The following is a 26,413-nucleotide window of genomic DNA, read 5'->3' on the forward strand; positions in this document are numbered from 1 at the left end:
ATTATTGAACGCATTTCAATGCAAGGTGTAAATCTGCTTTTTGATATATTACAACTTCAAAAAAGCTTGTCCCTTCCTACTCATTCTATTTACAGCAGAAATGTGAATTTTATTTATAGAACTGTTTTTTGCACTGCCATGGATTCCCCTCCTTCAAATATAGACAAACCCTGAAGATGAATAAATAAGAGACACGCCTTGACTTGAATCACTATTACATGGTCTCGGGGATGGTACCTCCATGCAATCTCAACAGCAGACCTCAGCTCTGAGTCCCAAGGACCCTGCTATCTTAGGTCTCTCTTGGGGAAAAGCTGCCAGGTTCACCGAAGATATGTGGAATCAATAAAAGGGGCCCTGAACAATCTCACTTGTCAGTTCAAAGTGCCCATGGACCTCCCAGCCCCTTTCCTCTTCACGTATCTGATTTTCTCTCCACTAAACTCCTCATGGGAAAAGATATTTTTTCCTCCAAAATATGGCTATCAATTTCAGGTAGCTAAGTCATAAATTCACCTAAAAGTACCTTTCCAGAATGTGGTGTAGGCAGCCAATAAAGGTTTCTCATTAAGCTTTCCCAGAAATGAAAATTTAAAACGTTACTTTTTGTTTCCAAAAATTATATTTATGGCCCTGACTACATTACACAGACCTAAACCTTAGGTTGTTTGGTACCTTACAGAAACATTGTAGATGGACCACATAATTCTCACAATTAAAAATAATTCATATGTTTTAAAAGTTATAGACAGCGTCTCTACAACACACGTGGAAAACCAAGTAAATACGAATAAAACGCTTTCCTTTTGTAACTGCAATGGTTTGTGTATTATGTGGTCCTATTTTAATAAAAAAAACCTCCACCTGAGGCCAACAGAAGTGTGATGAGATGCCCACACACGGAGAACAGAAATGGATGACGGTGCCCCCATCCCAGGGCCAGGCTCACGGCTAAGAGGACCACGTGCTGCTCTAGGAAGGATCATTCCTCCTTGCTCTGTGCCCTGTTCCTGCTACTTGGGCAGAAGTTCCGCAAAGTTCCTCGCTCTCACCCCGTGGAGGGACCTCTGCTGACACTTTTAATTAAGAGTCTGCTCACAGCAAAATCTCAGTGCTGTCCTCATCTGGGTCCTAGCAGATGGCCCAAAGTAAGAGTTCTGTTCATCTGCTTAAGATCAATTTTCTATAACAGATAATACTGTGGACAACTGGTGAATGAGAAAAACAAACTACTAAATGGACGGCCAAACACAGGCTGGTGAGGAGCAGTGAACCTACCTGAGCATCTGGCTTCATTTTCCCTCCTTCCTTTTTACAATGTCAAGGTCAACAAACAAATCGGGAGCCCATCGGAGAGAGAGAGCCCAGTGACAGCACATCCTACGAGCGCTGCCTTGATTCTGCCCTCTGCCCAGAGGCAGCGGCTTAGAGGGCAGGTGGTCTGCTGGGGGGGTGGCAGGAAGGGAGCCCAGGCCACTGCTGGGATAGCGGCAGGGAGCACCAGCCCCACGGACGCTGAAAGGGATTCTGAGTCCCCTGGAAAAGCAGCACTCGGAGGGCCTCGTGAGTCCTTAGCCTAGAACCAGGGGCAAAGGCACCAAAGCTTGTGGTGGTGGAAACTGGCCCACATTTGCTAATCTTCTCCTCCAGCTTAACTGAGGTGTGATTGACAAGTAAAAATTGTATATATTTAGTTTACAGTGTCATGTTTTCTAAGGATGATCTAATGGATGTATAGGTTATGAAATGATTCCCCCACTCGAGGTAATTAATACATCCATCACCTCACATCATCACCTTGTTCTGCGTGGGGTGAGAACACCTCAGATCTACGCTCTCAGCAAATTCCAAGGATACGACACAGATATTAGCTATAATCACCATGCTGGGCAGCAGGTCCCCAGAGCACGTTCCTCTTATAACTTGCTGGTATTTTTTTACTTGCTACTTCTCTAGGCCAGACTGCAGCCACTTCATCTCCTTCTTCAGGTCCCTAAATGTCATTTCTAAAATTGGCATGAATTCAACAAAAGTGTTTGGATGGAGCCCACCGTATGAAAAGTTAGATTGGTTTATTCGTGTCTGTTCTATTAACAAACATCAATTCAATACCTTCTGTTTTATTAATGAAGAGTGTTACACAGAATATACACCTACAGTTGTGTTGAAGATAAAGCCCCTCTTCTATTCAACAGTGAACATTTCTCTTTTTGCTTGAATCCAAATGAACCTCCTATGTATAGAGGACTCCAAGAGTTATATTTTTCTGAAGCCATGTAATTCTCTAAAAATTTTGTTTCTTCATATTTAATTCACTGTATCCCACTGAGCATTATTGATGACTTACACTTAGTTTTAGAGACTCCAGTGCTGTTCGATATTAACCTTGTCTCTTAGGGAAGCAATAAAACACTCAGCTATAGTGACAAAGTGGTATCAAGATAATAAAAAGAAAAAAAATAGTAAAGATACTGGGCAGGCAATGAATTTCAAAAATCAATTAAAGAATCAATGCCGTTTTCATTTTGTCACAAAAATCCTGAGTGAGAGACAATGCGAGCTCGAAAACTCCCTGGCTCTATTGGCATTTCTGACCAAGGTAATTAAGTGAAATCCCTCTACTGATTGCCTGATAACAACAAGAGTAAATTGCTGTTTTGGATTTGGTATGCATTTTATTTCAGCAAGATGCTTAATGGTGTTTTCATCAGTAGCTGCAGGCAATGGAAAATGCCTCATGTCCTGAGTCCAGCCAGCATTTGTTAAGTATGTTAAATCACTTAAATATGATTTATGTCAATTGATAGAAACCATTACTTTGATTATTTTTTAAAAGGTTTCACTGTCTTATCATTCATTTTACAGCTAGAAACATATCAGCAAGTCACTTTTTTATCTGATCTTATCTGGGACGAAGTATACCATTTCCTAGCCTAGGCAGCCAACTTGAAGCAGAGGTACACACGCTAGGAAGAGCCCATTTCTTTCAAAACCTCTCATCTTATGAGGTTTTGATTTGAAGTTGAGTCATAATGACAAGAAAACCAAAATGCAAAACAGAACATGAGTTTTTTATAAGAAAATAAGCACATAGCATTCATCAATGATAGATAACCCCTGTTCTCTATTGCACCAAAATTACCCATTGTCCTATTTTGTTTTCCAATTTTCTTGTTATTATGACTCCACCCAAAGTCATAATGCTTTGAAATTTCCAATTTTTCAACCACGTGAAACACTGAAGACTAAAAGCTATGAGGGGACAAGATCTCCTTCTCATGCCAAATTCTAGTCCTAGGAAGCCCAGATTTGTTCAGTTAAGAATTTTTTGAACAATTCATGCTCTTTGGCAGAGAAGGAGGGGGAGACTCTGCACAGAAGACACGGCCCCTACAGAAGGAGCTGCCACCTCGTAGGACAAATAAACAGCAGGCATGCAAGAGAGAGCTGCTGAAAATCCTGTAAGCACACACACAATAACTTGGAGGGTAATCAGAAAAAATGACGTGATTAAAATAGTGTGCATGATTGCCAAAAGAAGAGAGCATTAAGAAATGACGAGAAAGGGTAATTTAAGATTTTCTTGGAAGAGGTGACTCGCAAACTAATTAGAGACACAGCATTAGGAAAAGAGCGGAAGATCGGGCCAGAAGTGAAAACTTAGAAGTCGCGTTTCTTCAGGGGAAGGATGGGGGGCCGGTCCCCCCGGCTCAAAGGAAGCGTGGACTCAGGGAGGAAAGCGACCACCAGCAACCTACTTAAGGCTGAGGCTACACACCCACGCACGGCAAGGCCAGCCATCATCTGAAGATACCCTGGCCACTTTTTCTCACCTGGGCACTGCTACTTCTGGTTCAACAGCCCAGCACTATTAAAAGGCATTCTTGGACAAGAAGATTAAACTATGAAGTCCACCGCACGTGCAGAATACAAGCCTTGCCCTTGAAGGATGCCTTACATTAATTCTAGCCTAGGGCAATACCCTACAGACAAAATGATCTTCAGTGCTCCACTGTCAAATCAATCGCTAGAGAGCAGATTCTCAATTTATGCTTATGTTCTCAATGTTTCAATTTATAACCATCAAGATTTTAACAGAACAAGTGACACTCAAGTATACATCTTTTGAAGTTTACATATGTCCCAAGGAATAAATTTAAACAGAGGTAAGCTCTATTCGTGTGTTGCTGGGTACTTTTTCTCTCTTGCTTTTCCAGTGGGCTAAATTATAAATGCTTCAAAGGCAGACAGTATCTACTATTTTTCCATCCCATTGACAGCATTTAATACATAATGCTCAACAGGTTTTGAGGTTTGGCCTAATGTCGCCTTCAACATGCATTTGAAGGGACTTCAACTTGATCTAATCATACATAACGTTGTCGTAAAACGTACAAAATGCACCTCTACAAGGTGACAGAGCATCTCATCAATCAAAGAATATACACACTAAAAACCTTATCTAAGAAATGTTTTTTCACTGATAGCACACTTATGAATCAGATTATACTTGATTTTTGAAGGCTTTGAAAAAAAATTTCACTATTCTCATTTCATCTTCTTACACACTCTGTACCCAGAACCTGTCACTACGGCAACCTGTCTGGATGCCTGTCAGTCAAGAGTGGTCCACGTGTTCTGATTACGTCCTACAATGCAGAACAAAATCAGACCACCAACCTGCACACCAGGCTGTCTGAGTGTCCTTTGTTGATGTTGGGTTTCAGTTATTATCAGCCAATGCAGGATAGAAACAGAGTAATTCCACATCTAGTTTCATGACTTAAACTTTAGTTTACATTTTTAAATGTATTACTGGCTAAATTCTGCCAACTGTTTACAGTTGACCCTTGGACAACTTGTGGGTTAGGGCTGCCAGTCCTCCTGATCCAAGGTTCCACATCCACGGGCTCAAACAACCACGGCGGGGTTGTGCAGTAGTGTAATATTTACTCCTGAAAAAGCTGCACATAAGTGGACCCGTGCAGTTCAAGGGTCAACTGTACTCTTCCTACGGCTCTCAATTTTTCACTGCAATCACAAAAATATTACCAATGAGAAATCAAATTGAATATTCCAGTAAAACAGAAATAAAACTGTCTTTTTTAATGCTGGCATGAGATTAAATGGTCAAAACAGATGACATCCAAGAAGGGAAACTAGGAACGTTGCTCTGGAAGAATTCAATGCAAGCACCTGATTCATAAGTCGGTTTTTTTGGTGTTTTGGTTTTTTTTTTTAATGTGAATGGCAGCTTTGTTCAAAACGTTTAAATTTATTTCAAATGAATAAAATCAGCATTCCGAGTGTATTGAGAAAAATTGTTAAATGTTAAAAATATCCTCAATATTGATTCACGGTGCTTGTTCAAATAAACTTTTCTATTATCAGCAAAGTCGCGATCCCTTTAATATGGTACATAAAACAATAAAAGGAAAACAGTCTTGAAGAATATACACAAAAGTGAAATCAGATTCTAAACAGGAATTCAATGTTTTTACTTTTTTCTTGTCTGTATTTGCTACTAATTCTACAATAAATATGAATTGTTTATAGTTTGATAAAGTATTTTTAATGTTAAAACATGAGATATCATAGAAGAAAATTCAATTTAAAAATACAATTAATGCCAACTATGAGTATATGTGCCTGACGCTGAGAAAAATGAAAATATAAATTCAAACTCCTGCTTCGCAGGACCTGAAACCTCTGGTAGAAACCATGATGAGACTGGAGAATAACAGTAATAACAGTAGCTATAATTAACTCTCAACGCACTGTATATGGCACTTTACGACTATTTCTAATCTTTATACTGACTTTACAAGTTAGAAATTATCCCAGTTTTCCAAATAAAGAAACTGAGGCTCAGGGAAGTGAAACTGTGTTCACAACACAGTTGACATGTGTCCAAAGTCTACACTTTTCATCCACTGTGTTTGGTAAAACATTCCCATTAAAAGAGCAAGTAACACCTACACCAAACAAATGATAAATTTTCCAGAGACTCACTGGACACTAAAAGCCAAGTGGATGTTACTTACATTTACAGGGACATCACGGGGAACACACACTATGATCTTTCCAGCACAGGCTGGTCACTGAGAGTTCCTTCCAAAGGACGGAATGCCAGGTAAAATTGATTCCACTGATTTCAACAAGAGTTAAGAGTGGGAACAACCCAGTGTCCACTTCCCAGTTGGAAAACATGTACTTTCATTATTTAGCTTAAATATAAATAATATAAACATCGTTTTAAACATAGATATATTATACTTTTCGAGAACTTTCAAATCCATTGTGTCAATTGATTCTTTCGAGGTGAGTAAACCTGCAAATGTGTAAAATAATTGTTGATTGAATGAATGAGGTGCAGAGGTAAAATTACTTAACAAAGGACACCTGCACACTAATAGAGGCACTAAAACTGGAATTTGTGCTCTTTTATATGGCTGCGTGCACATCTGCACGTTAGAAATATATTCACAGACAGAACTGCAGCTCACGTGTGTGCTCTCTCCCCAGACACCGCCAGGATTCTCCTATGATTCGTTATTTCTAATAACATAAACAAAAAGCATAGCATCGAGACTATTTTATCCATATTAGCTCTAATCCTGGAGCTAATAATGGATAAAATATTGAATTGGTTATAAACTATCGAACAACAAACTTGCAGCAGAGGAAACTGAGGCTCTGAAATATTAAGGGGTTTTCCCAAGGTCACACAGGGTGAGTGACAGATGAGCATGCAGCTCTAGGCCAATCTGATGTCAAATCCCAAGTGGCTTCCATGTGCTGGTTTTGATTAGGTAACCTTCCCAAATATTAGTATTTATGGCCCAAGATTTTTTTGTTTGTTTTGTTTTATTTTTATGGAGTGATGAGGAGTCTAAGTGAAATTAGGAATAAATAAATAAAATCTGATGTGCTCAGACAAAAATCATCATGACCACTTAATCATTTAACAAGTAACAGAGAGAGCTTGACTCTACCTAGGACACAGCTCCTGGAGAGCAACACCACAGAGCCAGACGCGCCTCCGCCGGCCACGGGGGGCCAGCTGCCTGGCCAGAGCCCTGCCTTCCCGGGGGGCCATGAGCCTTGTGGCTACGGGGAGCCCACCCTCCTCCGGTGCCCTCACCCTGGGGACATGTTCCATCCTGAGCCCCACAGCAGGGAGGGTGTGGGTTCCCTGATTTCCTGGACAACCCGGGTGAGCGTCTCGGGTGCCTGATGGGAGATGATTTGGGGGGCAGTCACCTGATGCATGACCCTAAAGGAGTCTTCCCTGCCCTGTTTTTTATCTGCCCTTAGAGTGGATCCATCCACCTGCTTGAAGTGCCTTAGCGTTTCTTTTCCTCTGAGTCCGTTTTCTGCCTCTGGGGAACAGAACGATGGTGTATGATGGAGAAGACGTTCTATTTCTAAAAAGCACCTGACAAGGTTTTGGAATCCTCTGATTATCTTGTAAGGTCTGTCTTCAGAAGAGGAAACACAAAACTACAGAATCTGTTGATACAAGCCTTCCTTTCATTATCTTCATAAAGCCTTTCATCTTCTTTTTCCTTATTAAAAAAATAAATATAGTAATCAACTATCTGCAAGAAGGATATTGTCAGATAAATCCCCAATCTTTCCTATCTCCTCTCACCTTCCTGGTTGGGTCAAGTTCTTTCTTGTTGTAAATATCACTCAGGACTTGGGTCTCAAGCCTTGACCCCATCCTTGCTACCGTGTCTGCGGTCTTGTGCCTCCTCTTTCCCTTCCATTTCATCAAGCGCTACCCCCTTCCCATTCTAAACTCTTTGTTTTTTATGTGCGTCTTGCTCCATATTTTTATACCAAATACAGCATATTATATCCTCGGTTGCAGCTTGATGTTTTTTCACTTAATATAATATTTTGGAGCCCTGACCCTCAGTACACATGGGTCTACCTTACTGTTTTTACAGCTGCAGTGTTTTCCATTGTGTGAATGAAGCATAAATGAATCAACCAACCCCAAAGGGTGAATATCTCATTTGTTTCTATTTTTTGTTATTTATGAGTACATTTGTGGACTATTCCTAGCAAAGGAAATGGTTAAAAAAAATATGTGCAGATTTAATTTTAATAGAAAGAGCAAAATTCCCTTCCCAAAAGGCTGCACCAATTTACACTTTGGCCCTGTTAAGAAGCATCACTGCCTTCCTGCATCTTCCCAGCGCTGGACATTGTCAATCTAAGTTTTAAAATAAACTCATTGTTTATTATTTGCATTTCTTTAATTAGGAATAACATGGATATATTTTCTTACATCTTTTGGAGATTTGTATTCTTCTCTGTGGATTTCCTATTTGTCTCATTTGCCTTTCTTTTATAGGGTTATAGTAATGGCTTAGGGAGCTCTTTATATAAATTAAGAAAATTTAATTTGTGTTGCAAATAGTTTCTTCCATACTTTGATTGTCTTTTGACTTTATGGTATTTTCCAAAGAGAGTTTAACTTTCCTGTAAAGAAAGGTCGAGGCTTTGATTACTTCTTAAGACACAGTCTCTGGAGATTCACTGACTATTCAGCTGCAGTTTTAGTCCTCTCTACTGGGAATCACTTCGGGGCCCTGGCTTTGCCATAAGCCCGCCTCTGGGCCAGAGTTCTTCAAACTGCCCCTGAAGCTGCCGCCACAACTACACAATAGTTAGTTACCTCCTGTGCTCAAGGTGCTTGATCAAATTCAAGACCACATACTCTTTCGTGCCAGGCGATGTGAAAGGTGCTCAGAATACAGTAAAATGAACTCTTCCTTCACGAAACTTAATCCATCACAGGAAACAGCACAAAAGGAGGTAGAAAGTGCCAAGATAATCTCCACACAAGAAAAACTCAAGCACCCAAAATATTAAAGTCAATCTCTCTCCCTCTTTGCTTCATGAATACATAAAATTACCCATGAAATTTTTATATGTATAACCTTTTCGAAGGTAGGAAAAGCTAAAAACCGATTAAAATCTTGATAACCCAGATCTCAGAGTTAGATTAAAAGGCTTAGAGTCCCAGAGGCCGGACCACTCCTGCACAAACCTGCCTGCAGACAGGAATTCCTGCCAGGCTTGGACAGCCCTAAACACATGGGCCGCAGATTCATCTTCACGGCCCTTTGGAAAGGGACTGAATCTTTTCAAAATTTTTACACATTGTTTTACAAACTTAGCAGGCAGCTTTAATTAAAAAGTGCTGCTTGCACATAAACTGCCTTACAATCAATGGATCCAAACAAATCAGGCGCTAAAAGGACTGGAGAAATTGCAGTCTTCCTCAATGCAGACAGTTTTCAAGCACCCAATTTAATTAAAAATGTGTGTCAGGAACGCAGTTTGAAATAGGTAAAGGGGAAAGGTACACATGTCATCTTTATAAGTTCACATAAAGTTTCAAATTAGTTAATTGATGTCGGTAACATTCCATTTTTTAAGAAGGAAAATATTATTAAAGTGTCAGATATCGGAAGAGCTGTCCTGACTGTGTAATTAACATATTTAAAGCATTCTGAGAATGAAGGAATGTCACAGCACGGGTCCACTTTGGTGTTTGATTTTGATTTCACCCAATTCTGTGCCCATGACATACATAATGACAAAATAAATGCACTTGTCTGAAATTCCCTGGGCCGGGGTGAGTGGGATCTGCTCCTAATACCTACGTCTAAATAGCTCCTTTGGTCGGAGGTTGTTTTAAATGCATAAATGACAGCAGAGTCAGGTCTGGAGGAGGGGAAACAGGGAAACAGTGCTTAATGCTCACAGAGGTTCTGTTTGGGAGATGAAGAAGTTTGGCTATAGACTGTGGTGATGCTTGTACAACACTGAAAATGTACCTAATGTCCCTGAATTTAATGGCACTATTGAATTTTTTAAAGTACACTTAAAATCAGTCAAAATGGCAAATTTTATGCTATACATGTTTACCATTAAAAAATTCTAACAAAATGAAACAGAGACCCTTGTGATCCAACATCAGAAATAAAATATGTATTTTTAAATAATGTTCATAACAATATGCTGTCTTACAACTTCGCAAGGTCATTACCATTTTACCCCAGGATCACATACTTCGGTTTAAGCAACTTAGTCACAGGTGACGTGAAGCAAGTCCACAAAATTTATGAACCACCTACTGCATATAAGACACTGTCCTAGACACCGTAAAGGATGTATATCAGCCCCTTAAGGATTTCACGATCTGTTTGGGAGAGGTGGTCAAGCCAGAAGACACATACCTGAGAAATCTATGCATTCAGTGTCAAATAAATATCACAGGATCAATTTTTCAAGTGAACAGACAAGTGAAATGCCAAATAAAACCACAGTTCACTGAGAGACACAGATCACTGTGGCCTATCGGCCAGGAAGTGTTAATTGAGTAATATTTCTCTTTATTAGTATTACTAGCTACTGCCATGCTTATACAATGCTTGCTCTCTTTCTGAGCCCATAAAAGCATAGGCTAGATTTTAGGGCCGACGACCTTCAACTCCACGGGGCGTTTCACACCAGCGAAGTTTTTGTTCAGCTCGTGCTGAAGCAGAGACGGAGTCCTGTGGACCTGACAGAACTAAGACATCCTGGAGAGTCACACACCATGAACCCAGCCCTGAACATCACAGAGCACCTGTCTTGGGAGGGACAGACCAGGAAGCATGACGCAGGGGATGTCTCCTCTGAGGAATCAGACGCGTGGTTCGCTGGGGAGGAAACACACGCTTTGGAATCGTTCAAAACTGGGTTCAAAGCCAAGCACCCTGCCTCCTAACTGCTGGCGCGGCAGATTCCCTCTCAGATCTCTCCATCTCACTGGTTTTGAGTCTATAAAGCGGGGATTGACACCACCTGAAAGAGTGATCTGTGGGTGGGCTGGGACGTGAGTGACAGGGGCCAGCACGTGCCCAGCCCATGGCAAAGGCTCCGTGAAGATGCGTCTGCTCGACCCAGCCCTTCTGCCCGACATAAGTCACCCGTGTTTGGGCAAGAGAAGGAGGCTCAGTTGCTCCTTATCACCTTCCTTCCCCAAAAGCTTAGGTTCTTAACCCAGATATCTGCAAACGAGGCGCTTGGATTTGCCATTATTCCAGTGATATTGCTGGCATTGAGAAAAACCCTTTGATTCACGCTAAGAAATTAAGTCTACTGACTGATGTCAGAGGCTAATGCACAAGATGCTCCCAGAGGCCCGAGGAGATATAGTTACAGAACAAGTCAGCACAGCATAGATGATGAATGTCCACAGCCAGTGTGCACAGATATCCAAGTGATAGTATAAACTCAATGCAGGCAAAATACACCGGTGCCATGTTTCCATTAAAACATGGCATTCGGCTACTCCGTGGCTGAATCGTAACAGCACCCTTTCCTCCACGGCCCCGAAGCAAGCAGGTGGCCTTCGGCCCCTCGACCCCCAGTGCCCCGGGACCGCCGTCTTCCCACCCCAGACACGGTCTTACACTCGTCAGCCGCCGTGAGCAGCCTCGTCCCTCCACATTTGAAAGGCTTCCCTAACCATCCACACACAGACAGTATACCTTTCCCTGACACCTCCTCCTGGTCAGAAATATTTAAGACTATAAGGAAGGAAAGAGAATCGTCTGAAAGATTATTTCCTCTAACTGTCTGTCTCAGATCATAAACTCCTTTCATGTTGAAAACCCCGAACAAACTTCCTAAGGACCCACGTCCTTTCCCACAAACACCCCTTTCCAAGGTGGGCAGGACCCAGGAGCCGACTCTGCTCCCTCTTCTTAACGCGGAGCCAGGACAGTGCGGGGCACGTCTCAGGGCAGGAGAGGATCACCTGCGACGCCACCACATCCACAGATTTCTTCACAGTCTGCCATCAGAACAGACTCAATAGCCCAGATGTGTTACATGACCTCCTGCCTGGGGCCAGAAACTTAAAAGCAAGAAACCACCTTGAAAAGAAAATCCAGAGACAGAATCTTAAAAACTAGCTCCCAAAAGTCTGCTTCTTCGCTACATGAATTGTATATTTAACGTAAATTTTGTCTTGAATGTTCTCACCACACACACACACACACACACACACACACACACACACACACACACACACACACGCAGCTATGTTAATTAGCTTGATCACGGTGCTTATCTCACAATGGATACATATATCAAATTGTACACCTTAAAAATATACGAGTTTTAGTTGTCAAATATCCCTCGATTAAAAAATTAAAAGTGGGCTTTTAATTTTAAAAATTTAATTTTAAAAATTAAAATTAAAAGTGGGCTTCCCTGGTGGCGCAGTGGTTGAGAATCTGCCTGCCAATGCAGGGGACACGGGTTCGAGCCCTGGTCTGGGAAGATCCCACATGCCGCGGAGCAACTAGGCCCGTGAGCCACAACTACTGAGCCTGCGCGTCTGGAGCCTGTGCTCCGCAACAAGAGAGGCCGCGATAGTGAGTGGCCCCCACTCGCCGCAACTAGAAAGCCCTCGCACAGAAACGAAGACCCAACACAACCAAAAATAAATAAATTAATTAAATAAATTTATTAAAAAAAAAAATTAAAAGTAAATTCTGTTTTCCCAATACACATATTTTATACAGATCAATCACGTAATCTCATCACGTACCATGGAGGAAACATGCTTCCTGCACTGACGGCACATGTAAAGCAACTGGACAAACACAAACCACACAGCGCGTTCTGCGCGAGCTCATGCTGCCATCTATAGCGCGTGTGCTGCTCGTGTCCTCAGCCAAGACGTGCCGTTTACACAGCACTGACAACCCACAAAACCAGTGTCCAAGGTATCCGGGACAACGGAGCCTCCCCACGCTTGCTGCCACGGTTCCCCTCTCCTTCCTTCCTCTCCTTCTTCCCCCTCTAAAAATATATCTTGAAAGTTGTTGGGAAAAAAAGCTTTTCAGTCTGTGACTGGAAGTATAGTAAAAGGTGGTAAAGACCAGTGTAGAAGCCATGAAAACTACTCCTGTAATTTCTGGCACACAAGAGACCTGATGTGAGGTACAGCCTGCAGAAGAGAAACACTCTGGTCCAACCCTATGCTGATTCGTATCCTGAAATGACTTGGCTCTCTGACCCCTTCTCCATCAAACAAGAGCTCCACCCAACATGTTAAAAGGATAAAAAGGCGCCTTAGCCTCAAGCCGTCAAGTACAAAATAAAAGTAGAATTAACTCACCTTGTTGCTTTCAAAATTAAGCATGTGACCATGTGTCTCTTCTTTCACGATCTCGGCTGGTTTCTGGGGAGAAAATACGCCATGTGTTAGATTTAGTCGCAGTAAACCTGTGTCAAAGTCCTTTAAAGAAGCAAAGAGCACGTGAAGCCATGTGACTTCCTGACCATTTCTACAGGTAAAGCTGAAAAGTCACCAGTTTTTCCGCAGTGGTTACTTCAAGTCCAAGGTTGCGTCTGCTCTGCATTTTTACCTTTGGCTCCTCCAACCAAGGGCCAGCCTGAAATGGAGCGGGACCCTATAGTCCTTCCCCCTCCATGTCCTCCGCCTGCCTTTTGTCTGCAGGAAAACTCTAGCCAAAGAATAACTTTAATCAGAGAAGTGAGAAAATGCAAAGCGAAGGAAAACAGTCCAACAGGACAAAATAATAATAGTTTAGTCATTAGCAGAGTCAAGGACCTTTAGTCCCTCCTCAAGGGCTATAGATAATAATCTGAGCCGTGTCCTGGGAGTCGTCTTGTAGGCACTGAAAACCCCACCAGGTGGGAGAAGTTAACTCCATGATGACCAGACTGTAGCCATGACACAAGCTGCCACAATTCCGAGAATTGGCCTCAAAGAAATGGGAACAAACCGACCCTGGAACTGAAGACTAACTGTACTTAAAATAACCAAGATGACGCTGGTCAGAGCACCAATGACCAATTTCAAGATGACCGTCAGAGCCGACTGTGCTGTTTCTGCATGAAGCCCCCGCCCTCCGTCTATAAAAGCTCTTGCCCCCTGATTGTGAGCGGTGCGGGAATCGGCCTTTAGACAGGAGTCCACCCTCCCACCGCCCACCCGCAGTTGCCAGCCTCCAGAATAAAGCAAACTTTCCTTTCCACCAACTTTGCCCTCGAGAATTGGCTTTGGAGCAGCGAACAGCCGGACGCCACTTTTGGTAACAAACCTGTTTAATAAAATTGTTGGAGAAAACTTGGAGACACTATAAATCCCTTTTGTGTAAAACAGAGAGAGTGGTCACTGCAGACACCTCTGTACTTCTCAGCGCGCCCTTGGGGACCCTGAGCAGCACCCTCTTCCTCTGAGCCCAAGAGACACCACCAGGGCCTGGCCACGTGTGCACTCCCCTTGTGGATAATCTCCCGGTTGTCATAACTTCCTGGCAAAAGGCAACAAGCTATCATACTTGGTATTCTGGAACCTCTCTCCACGCCGGGGGCAAATCGTTTGGTTCTGGGGCCAAAATAAAGGTGCCCATGGGGGCTCCTTCAATTACGTGTCTGTGCCAGTGGGAACAGGTGGGCTGGTGAGGGCCTCCCGTTCATCAACCACCCAGGAGACTCCGAGCCCTGCTGTTTCCACGACCTCAGAGGCAAAGAAGGCACGTGGCCAAGTCCACGCTGGCTCTTAATGCCTCTGCCTGGAAGTGTCACCTGTCATGGGTGACGGCAGGTCGCGTAGCTACACCTGAGCTAAAGTGGGTGGAGAAGCCAGCTCTTACCGAGTGACCAGAACTGATGTTAGTGACCCGACAGCTCCTGCCAGCTGACCCCCGAATGTGCAGCGCTGAGCTCTGCGGCTGTGTAGACAAGTGTGTTCAATACAGTCGATCCCATTAGCCCAGACCTCAGTCACCCAAACCTTCTGAGAACTCAGACCCTGACTGCATGAGCATTCCCTCCCTATGGTTTACACAGAGAAGGAACCGTGACGAAGAAAGCTCGCTGGGGCTGCTCAAACTGCACTTAAAGAGAAGTTAAAAGCACATTCTTTCACAGAATAATTGACGTGATGCCAATCACTGACTCGTTCACTGATTCAGCAATATGTAGTAAAGACTTTTCTCACTATTTGCAGAAGTCTCAGGGAAGGAAACGGTCTCTCTCTCCTTCTTGTGGATGTTCACGTGTCTCCGTGTACCGCCCAGAGCCTAAGTAACGTCTTAAGGAAACAAGCCAGAAGCCGAAAGTCAACGTGCTGAGGAAGGCAGGGGAGCCCTGGGAAGATGAGCCCTCAGTGACCCCACAAGCCGCTGGGCTGCAACTCTGGAACCTTTGCAGCTTTTGCCGGGAGCCTCTAGACCTCTAGGGCATGCGTGGTAAGCGTCTCCTATTGTTTAAGCCACTTCTCCTTAGGTTTTCTGTTCCTTACAGCTAAAGGCATCTTAGTAGTGCTAATTACACTTTTTAATTTATTCATTAATGTGGGAACCCCAGGGACAGATATGAGCTTAGTCTGAGCCACTCTGCAGCTGAAAGTAACAAAGCTTTAAAGCTGCGTTATGTTTTTTCTAATTAAACAATTCAGAGATTACACAAATTTAGACAGACCTTCTCCTAATTAGTCCACATTATTTTGGTTTTACTTCAGTTAGTGTCTTATTCTTAGCTTGTCTCTGGAGTGAAGTGAATTACGGGAAGTACAGTGGAAGGTGACCACTCTGGTAGCTGCTGGAGAATCTAAGGAAAGGCCCTCTCTCTTCCGGCCGGACTCCCTGGGACTCCCTGAAAATAAGTGAATTTCAGCAGAGGTCAGACCTGGACTCAGTCCACTGTGATTTCAGTCAAGCCTTCTCATGCATCAACTGCAGACCTGGGGTTTATACACCTGCTTATTGCCTGCTGCAAAATGATATCGTAAAGCTACTCTGCTAAAATAGAGTTGAGCATGTGCAGAGAGATGCTGAACGATTTCCCCCAAAAGGAATCAAAGGTCAGGGTCCCGGCTAAACAGAGACTGCAATTCTAGGCATTTTTCTCTTTTTAAAGTACTTATAAAAATAAATACAGGGGGCTTCCCTGGTGGTGCAGTGGTTAAGAATCCACCTGCCAATGCAGGGGACACGGGTTTGAGCCCTGGTCCGGGAAGATCCCGCATGCCACGGAGCAACTAGACCCGTGCGCCACAACTACTGAAGCCCGCGCACCTAGAGCCCGTGCTCTGCAACAAGAGAAGCCAACACAATGAGAAGCCCACGCACTGCAACAAAGAGTAGCCCCCGCTCGCCACAACTAGAGAAAACCCGCATACAGCAATGAAGACCCAACGCAGCCAAAAATAAATTAATTAATTTTAAAAATATTAAATAAATAAATATAACCTTAAATCTTGCAGAAGACATTACTTTGTGACAAACGTAGTCCTTAAATCAGACAGAACTTCAACATCAATGTCTTAATATCTGGATGTCACTTTTGTGCATATTACAAGTGCTAAAAATTGTTTCCTTAACATTGAGGTATAATAACTCAGGACTTTAAAATAGAAGCTGGTGTAAAAAGTCAACACTCTGGGAGAATCAAAGCTGATAAAGCAGACAGTTAACTCAATCACCCTTGTCCTCCACTCAAGCTCGGATAGAGAAAGGCTGGAGGGGGCGGTGGATGGCAAGGGGATACATTAACCGCTACTAAAGCCAATGAGAAACAAGACACTGAAAGCAAATCATAATTTCTTAAAAGTGAAAACTCAAAAGGAGACAGTGCAGCACAGAAGAGGAAAAAGGTGACTAAAGACCATGGATCATAACCCCTGTCAGCATGGCTGACCCTCAGTAAAACGCTTTCTAATGTCATGCCACAGCCAGTCTCAATCCCTAGCATTCTCTCCGTTGCACTTTCATTATATTTTCCACAGCTTAGCCTTTCGTCCTGTTCAGGAACCGCTTGGTTCAGGACAAACAGGGTTCGGTGCCTTGAGCTTCACCATTCATGATACAGGCACTGAAATCACTCCATTAACTCAGAGCACAGCTTCTCTAACCCGGCACCTCGACCTTGATTCTCTCATGAGCCAAAGATGGGTGTCAACAGAATTCTACGAGGGTCTCAATGTCAAGTTTGTTCTCGAGAATAAGCTTTTACGACCAGAGGCCCTGGAATGTAAGCATGCACCTTCCAACGTAGGCAGGAAAATGAGCGGCTCTTTGAAATCAAGTGCAAAGGTGTCAGGTGGTGGAAAACCAAGTGGCTGACGTAGGAGGACAGAAAAAGTGACACGTCTGGTTGGGAGTATGTATCACTCTGTGGGTAAATTAAAGAGAAAACAATCGGGAGACAGAGCCAGAAAAATGGGAGCATCTTAGGAATCAGAGAGCAGGTCAAAAGGCACCGCTAACAGCCCTCCTGGACCGTCAGGAAGACTAACAGTCTAAGCAGCTGATGACGTCTCTTTACCGCTGAGCACCTGACACCCCTGCCCCGTGTTGCAACGCAGCTGCCCTGCCCTCTCTGCACAGCTCCAAGGAGTTCCTGACCGACTCAGAAGTCCTGGGGGGAAGCTTCTCGGCACTGGAGTGAAGGGAAGGTTAGGAGGCCACAGTCAGCCTTGCTCACCATCACAGAAAAAGCGGATGTCACACGATGTCACCTGGCAGGAACAAGGGACAGCCCACCTTCCACACTCATCCGAACCTCAACTTCAACCTTCACGCAGCAGCGGGAGTGCAGTGTCGCAGGCCGAGGCTGCTGCAGGACGGTCTGAGTGGCCTCAACCCTGACCTGCGACCCTGTTATTCACAGGCGTCATCAGCTACCAACAGGTGAACAAACCACACCTGCCCCCTTGGACCCGGAGGGGTCCTCATTCCTGAGGTTCCCTTCGTCCATCTCAGTTTGACTCCAAATTCATAAATTGACTAGTTGGGATGTTATATTTTGTAACATTTTATCTTTCCAGCAACACAAAAGTGGAGAAAGCGCAATGTTGCAGCTACCAGCCATTCGGGAAATGATGAGACGCCCACAGCTTAAAGCCAGTCACTCAAAAGCATGAGAAAAGCGCTCCAGGTTATGATAAAAGGCACCACCGTAATCAAATAGTTTAATATGAAGGCCAAACCGTTCTTCATTATGAACCAGAAAGTCCTAAAGGCATGAAAACAAGTATCCTCCCCTCCTTCCAGAAGGAAACCAGTGGCTCCGAGAGCTTACCCACCACCAGAACACAAATGAAGACCAGCACCTCTCATGCAGGTCTCCAGGTGTGCGGTCCTGGTCGTGTGGTGTGGACACTGCTTCCCCCCATCAAACCTCTTCTTCCCTCCCACTACACACCAGCCTGGGGAAATCCATCTCACTCCACAGCCGCGAATACAATGGAACTCAAATAACGCTAGCAACGGAAATTTACGTTTACCGTTCCCAAACAGTTACGGAAACACTATTTGTCACACTAGGACTTTACCTCCGTTTAAAACTGTGCCAGACACTCTCAGTGTACAACCCAGGAAACACACAATAATAGATCAATAACAATAATTCATGTTGGAGGTGGAAGTGTGGAGATGATAAATTTGGTATAAAAAAGTAACTGCCTAAAATGTCTTAATATTATTACTATAAAATTCTTTGAACTGTTAGTTTGGGTTTTAAGAGAAGACCAAATCTTTGGGTCATTTTTTGTCATGTCGAGGAAAAGAATAATATTACTAGTAATTTAGGAAATACAACAGGACATATGAGAAAAGTGCTCAAAATGTCAAGAGGAAGTGGAAGGCTACTACATGAAGACAGAGTTATGACATTTTTAAAATATATCACAGGGAAAAAATTGCAGAAGTTAAAAATAAATGACAAGGTGAAGAGTGATTAGTACTGAAAGAGGAGCAGGAAAGCTCGCTGGTTCCTGTGATCTGGGGCAAGCGCAGGGCTGGGACCTACTTTATTTAAGAGGAACAAAAATGGGACTCAAACGCTAATACTGACCTTATACAGAATATAAATTATTTCCTCAAAAGCCAATAATTGGAAGTGGACCTTTAATGCCTCCAGGTAGATACCAGAGGCAAAGTCATGCATTTCGGAGCTTACCTGGCACAGACTCCCCTTCGAGGCCCAGGATTGGGGCCCAGGGGCCTTGGAGACCTGCTGGGTGCACCGGGGGGAGGGGGCAGAGCCAGCTGGAACCCAGGCCTCCGCCTCGGGCCTGGGGCCCTTTGCTTCTGCTCCTGTCCAGGCACCAGGCCTCGAAGTCAGCCCCTCTCCCCCTCACCTCTCCCTTCCCATCCTCCTGCCCCTCTCCCCATCACCTCTCCCTTCCCGTCCTCCTGCCCCTCTCCCCCTCACCTCTCTCCTCCATGAGGCCAGGAGGAGGGACACAGAGAGGGAGGGTCCACTGTGCGCCAGGCCCTGGACCGGGCACTAACGCGTGCACTACTTCACTTGGTGCTCAGGCTGACCTGCACGGTGACATCACCTCCGCCGCATGCACAAGGAGACCGAGGCCTGAGGTCGGGAAGCTAGGAAGGGGCAGACGCATGATTCCCGACCACATGGTCTGATTATATCATCATCCCATCCTTCCACCGATGATTCCTAAGAGCCTTCTACCTGCCAGGACCTCTGCTAGGAACAAGGGCTACAGAAGTGAGCAAAGCAGACCATTGCCTTCTTATGGAGCTTACAGCTTAGTGTGGAAAAGGGCCAGTACCAAATACAGCTGAATATGCCGTCACAAACTGTGACGTGTGCTGAGAAGGGTCCTGGCAGCAGAAGAGCCTCAGGGGGAAAGATGGGCAGACAGGAAAATGCACAGCATAGGATCTGAAACATGAGCAGTAGCCAACTGCAGGGGACAAAGAACATTCTAGAGGCCAGGGAGAGCTCTGGGGAGGGGCTGGGGATGAGATGCAGGCAGGGCTGACGGAGCAGCAGTGAGAAGGAGGTGGGCACAGTCCTGCGGGGCCCGCCACCCACCTGGTCCAGAGGCACCTCCACATGCACGTCTGGGGCCTCCTTAACTTCTGGTGCTCCTTGGGTTTCCTTGTTAGGAGTCTGGGCTTTATACACGTCACCATCTGGAGAAAAATAATACAGACAGGGTTTTCAAACCGATGTTCATTATACCTTTTCTGACCCAAACCAGAGTTACAACTCAGCACCCTTGGAGCTTCTTGTGTCACTGGCAGGCGGCCTGGCCGAGGGACCCCGGGACCCACACACCACCTCACCTCCATTTTCCCACCACCCTTGATTTTGCTTCAGTCGAGGTGCTGGGTTCAGTGGCCCTCAACACCTGCACTGTCTCCACAAAGGTCCCAGACCCTGGCAGTCACCGTCATCCCTGTGTCCCACCCCCACGGAACTCAGGCCAGAGACAAAATACAGTGAACGTTTGACAAGTGTGCGCTCGGTTCATTCAGTTAGAAGTAAATGCAAAGCAACCACGAGATACCAACATCAGATTTTAAGGACACACAGATGTATTACTTCAAAATATATTCAAGAGCCGGGCTTTAACGACACAGGGGTTGAATCTGTACACTGTAAGCCACTCAGCTTGGTTGACAGACAAAATCATCTAAGTAGCACTACAACTGGATGTATCAATATTAAATGCTTATAAAATCCCAAGGTTCCTGAAAAGTTTATCCTCACCCATATCAGAAGCAACAGGTGACAGCAGAAGAAAAAGAAGTGGGCTCGCCGGTGCCTCCAACATCCAAAAGGAGGCACGTGTGGCCACTGACGAGCTCGATGACCCAAAACGGGAAGCTGCGATCACAGCCCATCCCTTTCCTCAGTCAAGAGCCCTGGGCCTCCCCACCCTCACGGGGTCCATTCTTGCCCTTCCCGGCCCCCGGTCCTGGAATAACCTTCCCCCGAGCCCTGGGCTGGAGGATAAGGGATGGAAGAGGAGAGGAGGGGGTGGAAGAGGAGAGGAGAGGGCGGGAACCCCAGGGGCTCCTCTATCTACGCCTTTGATATTAATACTCATGGCAATCCTCAGACACACCTACAACATCTGTTTTCAGGTAAGGAATGATGCCCAGGTCACAGGCTCACGAGGGCCACAGCTGGAATGTGAGTCCCAGCATGCCACGCTCCCCCAGGCAGCCCAGGCCACTCCTGGAGGGTATGTTTTCCCAAGAAAGACATTTCACTCGGTGATTAAATTTTCTATTACTCTTAATATGTTACAGAATTTCAGGTAGTATAGGTTCAGTAGGCTCCGTGATGACCCCCGTGAGGGCGGATTAGAACAGCGTGGCCTCTGTGCTCACGCATCTGCCTCGCCTGCCAGGCCGTGAGCTCCGAGGATGGAAGGAACATGCCTGAACGCCTGCGTGTCCGGACCAGCGCCTGGTGCACGGCAGGATGACGCATCTGTCATGGGAGGGGGAGTGCCAGGAGACGGCGAGCTGCCAGAGAAAAGCAATAGGGAAACGTCCAGCTCTGTAGCCTGAAGCAAACACAGGAAGCTAAGAAACGGGGAGCAAAGAGAAGAAAACCGGAGTCGTTCTGTGCGGTACTGAGAGCCAAGGGAGAAGACAGCTTAAGACAAATGACTTCCAAACTTGTCAGATGCTGCAGAGAAGGCAAGGGAAGCCCTCCTTCCCGCCATCTCCCTCTCTCCTCCACAACCAACCACGGGACTTAAGTCTTGTAAGTATCCGTCACACCTACAGATGACACAGTCACAGAAAGCACCTCCTTCAGAGCCTGGCCCCCAGTCAGAGCTGATAATAGTAGGAACTACTGTTAACTACTAACAGTAGTAGTAACAGTAGTACTGGTAATGGTAGTAACAGTAATACTAGTGGTAGTAGCAACAGTAGTAAGAATAGGAGTAGGACTGAAAGGAGTGTATTTTAAATTATTTCATTTTAAAATTACTTCTGAAGTTTAATCTTTTAAATGTCTCTCATACTCAAAAAGTAAACCCGAACAACGGGTTCGGATGGCTTTTATGTTCATGTTTCCCTCAAAAGGTTGATATGTTTGTTGGCTGTTTTCAGTGTCATTGGTCCTTAAGGGAAAATATGCCCTCCCAGAGGTCCACAGAGATGACAGGATTACTTTTAAATCCTGCGTTTATCTTGGAGGGCTTCCTAGTAGGAGAATCCCATCGCCCTCAGCCCTGCAATTTTGCTTTTCTACTCCCCCTACCACGGCCCTACATGCCGAACAATTTATTAACAAGTCAGACAGTTACGAGTCGGGTTTTTAAATCAGATCGTTACAAGTCATATCTTTGCAGGATGAAATTGGTCTGGAAAAGCAGATTCCTGACCCGGCAGCATTTCGAATTGCCAACAGCAACACAGAATTTCACATTACCTGCCCCGCTTTGGATTAAAGGTTCTGCCTTTGGTTTCTTCCTTCCTTCTTTGGCGTAAAAAATAGAATCCAGTGCTTTGGGTGGAATGTTGTCATATTTATGAGTTTCTTTCACCTTGGGATCCTCCTAAGGTACAAACGAAGACTAAAAAGCGTGTTGGGACGGAGGCGTACAGTGAGTCTAATCGGTTATTTTGAGAAGGCCCAGGGAAAGCACACGCTCCTAGAGTGAACAGTGGGATGGGACCCAGGTGCCTCCAAGAGGCCCCCCTTCTCGCACCATCTGGACCACGCTGTCGCCTCCATTTCTCTTCTGTAAAGTGGCAAAAATACTCCCCTCCCTCCTCCCAGGGGGCAGCACCTCACCAGGAAGGGAAGCTATTCTCTTCCCAAATGAAGGTGGCCGCGTGGTGCCTGGGAAAGGAGGGTCTGCATTAGAAGGGGGACAGGCAGGTCTGCAGAGGTCGCTGGGGCTTTAGAGATACTCCTTACAGCCTAATAAAAATCGCTTCCATAACAACCACCAAACTATCACTGCTGGAACCAGAGCAGGATGGAGCATCTCTGATAAAAAAAAATTGATGCATGGCAGGTGTGTCTGGGTTACAACTGAGGGGAACTTAGATTTCTAAAGAAATCTATAGACAATAATAACAAAGCATAACTAGATCACAGTGTAAGATGAACTAATTCTTAGCACCATCCCAATTCTATTCCAGTTCTATCCCAGATATATCCCATCTTTATATACAAACCCTCTTTTTTAGTTCTCCTTTTTTCCATCTTTACTGAAGTATTTGGAAATGAATACAGGCAAAACTATATAAATAGATATTTCTCGTGAGCTCTCTGTGTCACTTAAGAAAATGTCAAACTAAAAACACCTACCTTGTACCATTTATATATGGCATTATATGTGTATTATGCAAACTACTAGAATTTTTTTCCTTGTGGAAATTAAAGTGTGAAAATAGTCCTTCAACCACATATAGGAGCCAAGCAAAATCTTCCTACCTATTTTAGGAGGCTTTCCTACCAGTTGAAATTGTGTTCATGAATATAGGAAACAAGAGCTTTGCAGGACTGGTTTTAGAAACAGAAAATGATATATGGTGCTTGTGCCTTAGAGGCAGCTGGGGGCTGGGATTCGGGAAACCTACTAGATTCTTCTCGGTGTCACTCACATCTCCTTGTCACAAGCACTTTCCGTATCTTTGGCCTCTAAGATAAAGAGGCCATATATTTATTTTATTGTCTCTGAAACAGCACTCAGAGGACAGTGACAAGGAAATATTACCCACCTCGTCACCAGGACACAAAAGCAGCGAGGATGCTGAGCAAAGAGCCCAGAGCAAACCACACCCATCGCGGTTTGACCACCCGCCCCCGTCACCCCAGGAGCTGTGGAAACAAGAACTCCCGGGGGAGCAGGACGGCAGGTGAAGGCGGGCATCACGTCATTAAACCAGTTCTATTGTTTAATCTCATACTTTGCCTAACAAACACATGAAGGGAATGCGAGATTCTAAAACACCTCATTCCTGTGAAATCCAGGGAAACCGGAGCTGCATGGGTTTGGCCTCTTGTCAAGCGTCGGCTCAAGCCTCTCCTTCTCGTTGAGAGCCACCCTGATGGCTCCCTCCCTATTTCCCCCCACTTTAAATTTCTCTGAATTAACAAAGAAGGTGCCATCCTTCGAGAGTTAGACCTGGCAGGAGGTACTAACTCCTTGGTTCCCTGGGACACTTTGCAGCAGTTCTCTCCCCTGCCAGTGTTCTGTTCCCTTTCACAATGGGGCACTCCCCTACCACTGACCTCAGCAACCCATCAGACAAGAGGAATCGTATGCCGACAGGACAACGAAAAAAATATGGAAGCATAAAATGCCTTGGAATCCCCTTCTTCAAAAAAACTAAAAAGTTCCCTTCCTTACCCTTCTCCATATTTTCCCCAGCACTTAACTCAACCTACAGATAATTTATTTATGACGTTCATTGTTCACCTGTCACCATGAGGCATTAGACTCTCCACGAGGGCAGGGGTTGTGTGTGTTTGTCTGTTTTTCTCATAATGGATCCCAGAGCCCGGGACAGTGCCTGGCACATAGTAGGCACTCAGTAAGTACCTGCTGAATGCATAAGTGAACAGGGCTGCTGTGAATCTGATCACGCCCACCTTTCAAACACTTCAGGGGAGTGGGCCCAACTTTATGAGGGTGTTCCAACGCCCTTCAAGCTCTAAGCCTACCTGCCTGCACAGCCCACTCCTCACACCCTTTCACCGCAGCCTTTGCACACCCCACGCCTTCCTACAGAGCTCAGCTGCACCTGGAACTCCCTCCCTGCCCTGCCTCCTGACCTCAGACCCCTCATCCTTCAAATCCCGGTCCGCGCCTGACCTCCAGGGCCCCCCTGCTGCGTCCTGTAACACCTCCACACGCAGCTCCAGGGCCCAGGCCCACCGTCCGCACATTCCTGGCCCTAAATCAACAGCAGGCTCTCGATACGTACGTGTGTTCAATTCAGTGATCGTAACAGCTGCTCGGTAAACGTCTGCCGATCCGATGCACTGAGCAGGAAGATGCAGGCAGAGCAGGACGGGAACAGTGGACAATCTAGCACTCTCCGGACAAGGACAGGCGAGGGGCTGCTAGGAGTAGCTTCCCTTCATGTTTGCGTTAAACACGTATTTTCTCCAAACTACTCAGGAGGAGGCTGCATGAATCACGCGCACTTACGGCTAAGTCCCTTAGATGAGTGCTGAAGACACGCGATCTATTTACACTTCCGGGTGGTTTCCTGACAACAGAGACAGACGCCCCTGCAGAACCACAGGACGGTCGCCCCATTCAAGAAATCGGCCTTGACTCAGAGAGGAGAAGATGGCGGAAGAGTAAGACGCGGAGATCACCTTCCTTCCCACAGATACAGTAGAAACACATCTACACGTGGAACTGCTCCTACAGAACACCCACTGAACGCTGGCAGAAGACGTCAGACCTCCCAAAAGGCAAGAAACTCCCCCCGTACCTGGGGAGGGCGAAAGAAAAAAGAAACAACAGAGACAAAAGAATCGGGACGGGCCCTGCACCAGTGGGAGGGAGCCGTGAAGGAGGAAAGGTGTCCACACACTAGGAGCCCCTTCGCGGGCGGAGACTGCGGGTGGCAGAGGGGGGAAGCTTCGGAGCCACGGAGGAGAGCGCAGCCACAGGGGTGCGGAGGGCAAAGCGGAGAGACTCCCGCACGGAGGCTCGGCGCCGAGCAGCACTCACCAGCCCGAGAGGCTTGTCTGCTCAGCCGCCGGGGCAGGCGGGGCTGGGAGCTGAGGCTCGGGCTGCGGTCGGATCGCAGGGAGAGGACTGGGGTTGGCGGCGTGAACACAGCCTGAAGGGGTTAGCGCACCACAGCTGGCTGGGAGGGAGACCGGGAAAAAGTCTGCAGCTGCCGAAGAGGCAAGAGACTTTTTCTTACCTCTTTGTTTCCTGGTGCGCGAGGAGAGGGGATTCAGAGCGCCGCCTAAACGAACTCCAGAGACGGGCGCGAGCCACGGCCATCAGCGCGGACCCCAGAGACGGGCCTGAGACGCTAAGGCTGCTGCTGCCGCCACCAAGAAGCCTGTGTGCGAGCCCAGGTCACTCTCCACACCGCCCCTCCCGGGAGCCGGTGCAGCCCGCCACTGCCAGGGTCCCGTGATCCGGGGACAACTTCCCCGGGAGAACGCACGGCGCGCCTCGGGCTGCTGCAACGTCACGCCGGCCTCTGACGCCGCAGGCTCGCCCCGCCTCCTCCGTACCGCTCCCTCCCCCCGCCTGGGTGAGCCAGAGCCCCCGAAGCAGCTGCGCCTTTAACCCCGTCCTGTCTGGGCGGGGAACAGATGCCCTCAGGCGACCTACACGCAGAGGCGGGTCCAAATCCAAAGCTGAACCCCGGGAGCTGTGCGAACAGAGAAGAGAAAGGGAAATCTCTCCCAGCAGCCTCAGGAGCAGCGGATTAAAGCTCCACAAACAACTTGATGTGCCTGCATCTGGGGAATACCTGAATAGACAACGAATCATCCCAAATTCAGGAGGTGGACTTTGGGAGCAGGATATATTAATTTTTCCCCTGTTCCTTTTTTTGTGAGTGTATATGTATATGCTTCTGGGTGAGATTTT

General features: G+C 45.8%; 1 protein-coding gene across 1 annotated transcript in view; it reads right to left on the reverse strand.

Moving 5' to 3' along the window:
• Positions 1 to 26,413, reverse strand: part of DCDC2C (doublecortin domain containing 2C) — a 155,579-nt gene that overhangs the window by 75,672 nt on the left and 53,494 nt on the right. The window contains 3 exon segments of the mRNA XM_036872599.1: positions 13,199 to 13,261; positions 19,897 to 19,997; positions 22,261 to 22,387. Coding sequence (XP_036728494.1) covers positions 13,199 to 13,261; positions 19,897 to 19,997; positions 22,261 to 22,387 — 291 coding nt within the window.

The sequence above is a fragment of the Balaenoptera musculus genome, chromosome 13 (genome assembly GCF_009873245.2).
Source record: "Balaenoptera musculus isolate JJ_BM4_2016_0621 chromosome 13, mBalMus1.pri.v3, whole genome shotgun sequence".
NCBI lineage: Eukaryota > Metazoa > Chordata > Mammalia > Artiodactyla > Balaenopteridae > Balaenoptera > Balaenoptera musculus.